Source organism: Ruditapes philippinarum, unplaced genomic scaffold (genome assembly GCF_026571515.1).
Source record: "Ruditapes philippinarum isolate M1 unplaced genomic scaffold, ASM2657151v2 ctg10531_1_1_1_1, whole genome shotgun sequence".
Lineage (NCBI taxonomy): Eukaryota > Metazoa > Mollusca > Bivalvia > Venerida > Veneridae > Ruditapes > Ruditapes philippinarum.
In genome coordinates, this window is record NW_026851634.1 from 1 (window position 1) to 8,271 (window position 8,271).

An 8,271-nucleotide genomic window follows, 5' to 3' on the forward strand; every position below is an offset into this window, starting at 1 on the left:
TAAAAAAATTACTTTTCAAATTTAAATAAAACTGAAACGTTATTACAAACGATATGAAGAAGAGATGATATATGAACTTGTCTATGTTGTTGCTTATTACAGTAATATCATGAGGTTATAATTATATTCGCTGAGTACAACACTGAATTCTATTGGACGTGGACGAGTACGTAAGTTTTGAAGATCGATACCAGTCTAACAGATTAAGTATTATATTCAACAATATATGTATAATGGAATCTTTTCCTCACACCATCATTTTTTGACATTTTGACAAAAAATTGCTTCGTGAATAAGGATTTTTTATGAATATTTGGATTTTATAAATTAAAATGAGACAAATGGAGTACATTGTGATTTGATACGGACTTTTTGGACTAGAAAAAAAGGAAAGAAAACGAGGTAAGTTTGTTAAAATCCAGTATTAATAATAATGAATTTGGAGATCACATGGTGTAAGTTCATTGATTTTATTTCATAAGGTGTGAATTTAATTTTCGTACCAAAAATATTTTTACATGGTCATATTTTATAATTAGCACTGCCTCTTAGAACAACCCGAAGGACAACTTGGGTTAACTCAATGTATGTTTTAAGAAATGACAGTTAACATTTCTATATTCACTTTATTCTACCACGCTGTCCAACAATATACAATCATAGTGTAGTGGTGCATAATATTATAAGGTGATTAGCAATTCGCGACTCTAAAGCAAACATCATATAACATAATAATAGTATAAAAGGCAACATTGAGCTTTGTCTAAACCAGTGCAAGCCATTTCGAAATAGATATCATTCTACATGTACTGACTTTAACGATATGTTTGAGAAATAATTAATAACTTTGAGATGTACCTTTGGCGTTTACTTCTTCTTTGAATGATGGTGCAAATTTCCTTTAAAAAGACAGACAATTTTGCTGACTCTACATTTCCATTAGGTTTTTTATCAAATGTCTTTTCATTGTATTCATCTTTCTCAATTTGCTGTTTCAGCTCATTCAGCCACATGTTTATTTCATCGTCACTTGAAAAGAAACAAAATCATAATCATCAACATATATGTAATTATTATCAAATTTTAGGACATTACCTAAAAACGTATTAAGGTTACAGAATAATTCTTGAGAATAAAGAATTGTCAGTAAGATTATTTAATATACACATACTTCATAAAACAAAACTTTTTTAAATCGTACATTGTTTTCAATGTACGATACCGTAACACGTTTCTCCGTATAAAATACCTACGCGTTTATGCAAGAAACACTTTTTGTTAACAATTGTAACAGTAACTCGACAGAAATTAATCCGTATTGTATACGAGTGTGGTCTGGTGCAACGCTGCTAGCGTAATGACATTACATAACGGTTGCATATGTAGTTCATGAACGAATAGATTTTAAAAGAGTCAGTGTGATAGATCTGATCGGTTACTCGTATCAACTTCTGGAACGGATCAGACTCGAAAAAGCCTATTAATGTTCAACTAAATTAATTACAAGTTTCAGATTAAGATATAATGACAACCCCGTGATATTATATGCACGCTTGATTTAATCCATTTAGGTTTAATTTACCATAAGTGTTAATTGGTGAAATCTTTAACATGCCATAACATACGACGATATATCTGTTTTAAACTTTATAATTTGTAAAACAATGTGACAAAATTATTCTGATATTTGTTGCTATTTCATAAACTTTAAAGCATATCATGGAATTTACATTGTTAGGATAATTTCACTCAAATAGAATGTTTGACACAATATATGGCATTTTGTTTCCTTTGGAATAATCAACATAATACGTTTCAAGTTTATTTTATCCATTTAAGGCTGCCCTTAATGATTTGACGGACCCACATTGGTTACTGAAAATAATCAAAAGTTGTTCAGACATACAGTAAGATTTACAGGTTACTTTTGGATGCTAACAACTTTAACGCTTTAACCACATTATCTCCTACAAAATGAATTATACAATAAGATTAAGATATATAAACTTAAGAACAAAATACATTGCATTGTACATTTTGTAGACTAACGTGTTGACATTAGCGTGATATACCCGTACTTATTCATGCTTTATAAGTAACATAATTTCCCAATAAAATATTGTTTCTTTTCTCTGAAAATCGTATTTCAAGATGATTTCTATTTATTCATCATAATTTCCATTTCGTGCAAATCATATTTCTCTTTAAAACTGATACTGTAAGACTCCGAATATCGTCGAAGTCTACATTATAGTCAGTTTTTGAACACACTGGTATTTTCATTTTTTTCTTGTCATTTATCTTAGTTTTAGGTTTTATGGTATTCACTGTTTATTCGTTTTAGTTAATTATGCATTGTTTATTTATTTTGTTTTTTATACTAATATGTCAATTTTTTTTGTCAGCAGTTTAATGTGGTCTGTGAGGTCCTAGAGAGGCTATATTTACATTTGTAAATTATATATTTTTTAGATTTTACCTACAAGAAGAAACATTCACCTGCAAATATGTAAAAGGATGGAATTGTGATGGAACTGTTGCAGACAATTATCCTATACATTGTATCCTTGTCACGTTCATCTATTACATAGAATGAATGTTTTAACGAAGTGTACCAGTAAACGGATATTGGAGCTACATTTTTTCAACGTAACAACTTTTTAACTAATGACCATCTAACTTTTTATTAATACTTTTCACAACTACTTTTCATGGCTTAATAAAAGTAAGCCAGTAACATTTATAATTTTGGTGTTTAGTGTCTTCATTTGAGTTTCTTTCAGTTTTCTCCGATTTTTAGGGGAAGTAGCTGATCTTTACCAAATTGTTTGTTCTTTTCTGTCTATCTTTGTCATTACATACTGTTTTTGCTACAAATAATTCAAAATGATTAAGAAATACAACAGGGTACAAATCAGCTACCATACAACTACTGATCTTGAAAAAGGTAAGTTAAAAGATTAGATAGTACATGTAAACGTGCAGTTATTTTCACTTTTAAATTGACCTGATAAAAATAATGGCACTATCAAGAACTGTATCGGTCGTTTTTAGTAGAAATAATTACAAAGCATATAATTTGTTTTTGTGTCGCCTTGAAAAGGTGACATATAGGGGTTACTTTTGTCGGCGGCGTCGGCGGCGGCGTCTGTGTCGGCGTCGTTGTCGGCGTCGGCGTCCCCTAAAGCTTGTCCGGAGCATAACTAAGTCACTATAAGTCTGATTGACTTCAAACTTGGTATGCATGCTTCTTTCAATAACCCGAAGTGCAGTGCACAAGGACCGGTACTCTGCAATTCTTATTCTTTGAGTTATTGCCCTTTGTTAATTTTCATACTTTAATTTTGTCCGGGCCATTTCTCTTCAACTAAAAAAGCTATGGACTGGAAACTTCATAGGATGATAGATCTTATTAAGAAGAAGTGCAGTGCACAATAACAGGTACTCTCCATTTCCTTTTTTTTTAGTTATTGCCCTTTGTTTATTTTCAAACTTTAATTTTGTCCGGGCCATTTCTCCTTAAGTATAAAAGCTATGGACTTGAAACTTCATAGAATGATAGATCTCATTAAGAAAAAGTGCAATGCACAAAAATCGGTACTCTGCATTTCTTAATTTTTGAGTTATTGCCCTTTGTTAATTTTCATACTTAATTTTTGTCCAGACCATTTCTCCGAAAGTATAAAAGTTATGGACTTGAAACTTCATAGGATGATAAATCTCATTAAGAAAACGTGCAGTGCATAAGAACTGATACTCTGCATTTCTTATTTTTGGGTTATTGCCCTTTGTTGATTTTCTTACTTTATTTTTGTCCTGGTCATTTCTCCTCAAGTATGAAGCTATGGACTTGAAACATCATAGAATGATAGATCTTATTGATAAGAAGTACAGTGCACAGAAACTGCTGCTTTGCACTTATTCTTTTTTTAGTTATTGCCCTTGTTATTTTTCATATTTCATTTTTGTCCTGGCCATTTCTCCTAAACTACATTGTTCACAAGGCGACACATCCGACACGTGGAGTTCTAGTTTCAATAAAGACTATATATATGTAAGTTTTTCTTTTTCTAATTTTTACAATTAATAGTTAATCTACCTGTTAATTATAATCTGTAAAAGTATCAGTCACTGTTTTGAACTGTAAATTATTTAGGGGAGAAAATGTCAAAGGCAAATCGTCTGCTGAAAGAAATAGCGATCGAAATTGAAACAAACAAAAGCACAAACTAAGATAGCCCTTATTAGCCAATTTGAGTGAAATTGGTCAAGTAAATTTAAACATATATTTTTACAAAAACTAAGAACAAGATATAAATCCGAACAAAACATTGATTTTTTGGAAACAAAATGTTATTGTTCTTTATCAATATAAGATTGTGAACTGATTTAAACACATTTTGTTGTTTTCAAAAATGTATTTAAACAAGACACAGGTTCGTTAAAAATATGATCTGTTGGATGAAAAAAGTGTTTTTTCATGATATAATCTGGTCATATAGTTTTTAACTTAAGATGACCACATATCGACTCGTTCGAGATATCATGTTTGTTAAAAAAGTATTTAATTATAACATACCTATCGCTGCTAACGGAAAGTGACAGTGTATCATGAGTGGGTAAGAACTTATTGTGATAATCCCAGCAACTTTGACAATAGTATCTGCCATATCGGCTGCAGTCTCGACATATATGTGTTGCTATTTTACCTATTTCCTTTGCTGCACAGATTGAACACATGTCAGTTACTGAAAATGATTCACACAAGGGATCGTCTATAGGTTTCTCTATATCCCATCTTCTCATAACCGAAGACACATCTTTAGAAGATACAGATTGATAATCTTCCGATTCTTTTGAGACGCTGCCCGAGTGTGACTGACCTCGAACGCTTATAAAATCACTTTTCTCTGACGCCGGATGTTTTGGTTCATTAATTGTCTTGTTTTTTGCCATATTGTACAATTTTACTCATGTATCTTTGTTAGCTTGTGTTTACTTAAGACCACAGTTAATGAAAAGGGGAATGATAATATCACTTAGGAAAAATGATACTAATATCCAGCCCTGTTGTCTTCGTTTCAGTCACTTCTAATACAAAATGATAGCTTGAAAACATGAGCAACCCATCGCTGTCTATGACATCCTGTAATATTTCTTAATCTGCAGCAGAAATATCAATCACTTTCTTTCACATGCATCAAATATAATACTTCATTTTGTTTTTCAAACGATGATTATCAAATTCCGGCACACTCGGGCACTTTTGCAGAAACATGTTTGAAAGATGTCGTTACATGAAACACTATATTTCTTTAGTTCTTTTAAGCCGGTGGTGATTATTTATATTCTCGTCCACAGAAGTCAAGCAAGGATGTGTAATACTGCTGGCTTGAATTGCAAACAACAAAAAAATATTAAAGATAAGTAACCTTTGTGAGACTGATCTAAAGATATTAAAGATATTGTTATCAAATTCAGTAATGAAATTCAAAATAAATGCTGAAGCTTAGATAATATCGTAAAATCAATATGATATATGTAACTGAATTTCAAAGAGGTCAACCTGCTTTGAGCGACTGCTTTTGTATTGACATATGTGAAGGGTAGGTCTCTATTTTGTAGAGATACCTCCAACATACGACGGTAGACAAAGTTGTGACCGGTTTCATTATGATAAATGAATAAGACAGGCTATATTCACCTGACATAAAATGTATAAGAATTAATTATTGACTTTAAAATATGTACAAGAATAGCTGGTAAACATTTTTTTTTATAATTTAAATTTATACTGGACGTTTGTAACGTCGCTTTTCTTTGGATAGTCGGGAAGTTTAAATTTACTATATACACGGCTAATGCTATTTTATGAAGATTTTATTTTTTCAAAGGTAGTTCGCTGTATTAAAAAATCGTTATTAAGATTCTCGATAGGTTATATAGTCGTATAATAACAGTTGGTTGCAATATAAAAAATCTGGAAACAAAGTGATCCCTCGGAAGCATTCAGCACAAAAAAATTATAACAGAATTGCAGACTCAGTTTGATTGAGTCTGTACATGAGGGATAATGAATACGTGCAACCCTCACGTCCCCTAGCACCGGCTTGAGCGGTACTCAATTCTGAACAGGCATCAATGATCCCAAAGGACCAGAAAAATATAACAACACTGAAGTGAAGTACGGGGCAACGTTTTAACCGCTGCCTCATAGCACTTGACACCTGCTGTTATGAAGTATAAAAATCTGGGAACAATGTGATCCCTCGGAAGCATTAATCACAACAAAATAACAATTGAATGGCAGACTCGGTTTGATTGAGTCTGTACATGAGGGATAATGAATACGTGCAATCACGACCCCTAGCACCGGCTTGAGTGGTACTCAATTCTCAACACTTAATAGTGCTGGCATCAATGATCCCGAAAGACCAGAAAAATATAACAACACTGAAGTGAAGTACGGGGCAACTTTTTTCAGCTGCAACACAGCACTTGACATGCTGTTGTGAAGTATAAAAACCTGGAAACAAAGTGATCCCTCGGAAGCATTAATCACAACAAATTACAAGAGAAATGGAGACTTGTTTGATTGAGGATAATGACTAAGTACGTAAGCGTTTATATATGGTCATACAACTGTAAAAAATAGTGATAACTTATAATGTATAATATTGTTTTAACAAATAAAATGTAAGAAAAACAATTACCTTTGCGATTAAAGTTCCTTTTCTGTTAAATTTAAAAGCTACATAATAGCGATTTCGTATTAGTTACCCGATCAATACTACACACATTCAAAAGAAAATGCGATAAAATCAGTCCCATTCAATCATGTGGTAATGTCAGTACATTCAATACATTCAATGTTCCAATTCATGCTTTTATTATGTATGTATAACTGAACGTATAATATCATAAATTATCAAATAACAATTATGTTAAAATTGATCAAATTGCGAACGCCTTGTTATAGTCATATTCCGATTTAAAATTAAGTTTAAATTGTCAGTGAAAATGTAGAGATAAAATAACTTGACATTTTGCCGTATTTCTTTTCAGTTTTATTTTTTTATACCGAAAACAGAATAACCAACAATGCACGTTACCACCGAAATTGCCTATAAATATCTTGCAGAATGTATCGGTAACGATCAATATTTAAAAGTATTTTGACAGTCATTTTATAATTTAGGTAGTTTCCTAACTTTAAAATTAGTTGCTTATATTTTCAGTTATTGGTTAATCAACATAACATTCGCCAATCTTTTGAAAGATATTATTTAAATTTTATTCAATGTGACACCGGAAAAAACGCGCATAATGGCACCCCAAACGTGAAACGTATACATTAATCAAACTATAAAACATAAACTTGCATAATGAAACCCATTTTTGAAATTTAAACAAGTGGGTTATTGGCTTTATTTATATTTTAGAAAAAAATCGAAATATCAATTCAAAATGTTCAACCTTTTACCTTTTTGCACTGACAGTTCGCTTTTCTGCCATCGGGATATACTTTTTTATGATTTACGGAATTTTTTCATCCGGATTATTTCTAGTATCACGTGATTTTACAGGACAATACCGGAACATGTGATCCAGAACGCAACGAATCTTGGATCGTATCTAACATAGAGGGAAATGAGTAAACTGATTTGGTTTTGATATTTGTAGTTACTTGTATTATAATTGATCAATTATATCATATATGATGACTTGAAATTTTGTATCATTCTTTTCATTTTACCTTCTTGAGACGAGTGGCTTTCATATCTGATTTAACTATGGCCATCTTTTGATACAGGAAACCAGGTCGTAAAGAATTTAATATACAATGATTAACATTAGGAGTGTGTGTATAGATAAAGCAATGCTTGTAAAAAAATCTGGAAACAAAGTGATCTTTCGGAAGCATTAATCACAACAAAATTACATTAAATTTGCAGAGTCTTCTGTCTTGCTTCGTCAGGCTCTTGTAGGGGATTTTTTTGTTGCTCTGCCTTCCTCCAAGGCATCGAGTACTTTGGTAATGGTCATTATGCAGTACCTTTTTGAACATATTTACACAATCATTTACGTGTTTTATTTTATTTTTTTAATGTAACAATGACCATTGTTACTTTTCGGGGATTAATTTTATTTACACTTTCGTGTCATATAAACATATTTGGGTTGGCGAGCCTTAAAACGGTTTAAATTCCTCAGTGGTGAATCTACCACTGACCGTTCCAAGGCGGTACCCCTCTGTGTTCCTTCATGTGT

General features: G+C 31.8%; 1 protein-coding gene across 1 annotated transcript; it reads right to left on the reverse strand.

Annotated features, from left to right (window-relative positions):
- Positions 1–858: 858 nt before the first annotated feature.
- Positions 859–5,388, reverse strand: LOC132724699 (uncharacterized; the record flags this gene model as incomplete). The annotated part of the gene is made up of 2 exons (XM_060709667.1): positions 4,580–5,388; positions 859–1,029 (listed from the first exon to the last, which is right to left on the reverse strand). Coding segments are annotated over exons 1-2 (548 nt in total), but the record flags the coding sequence as incomplete, so codon positions are not given.
- Between the last annotated feature and the right edge of the window lie 2,883 nt (positions 5,389–8,271).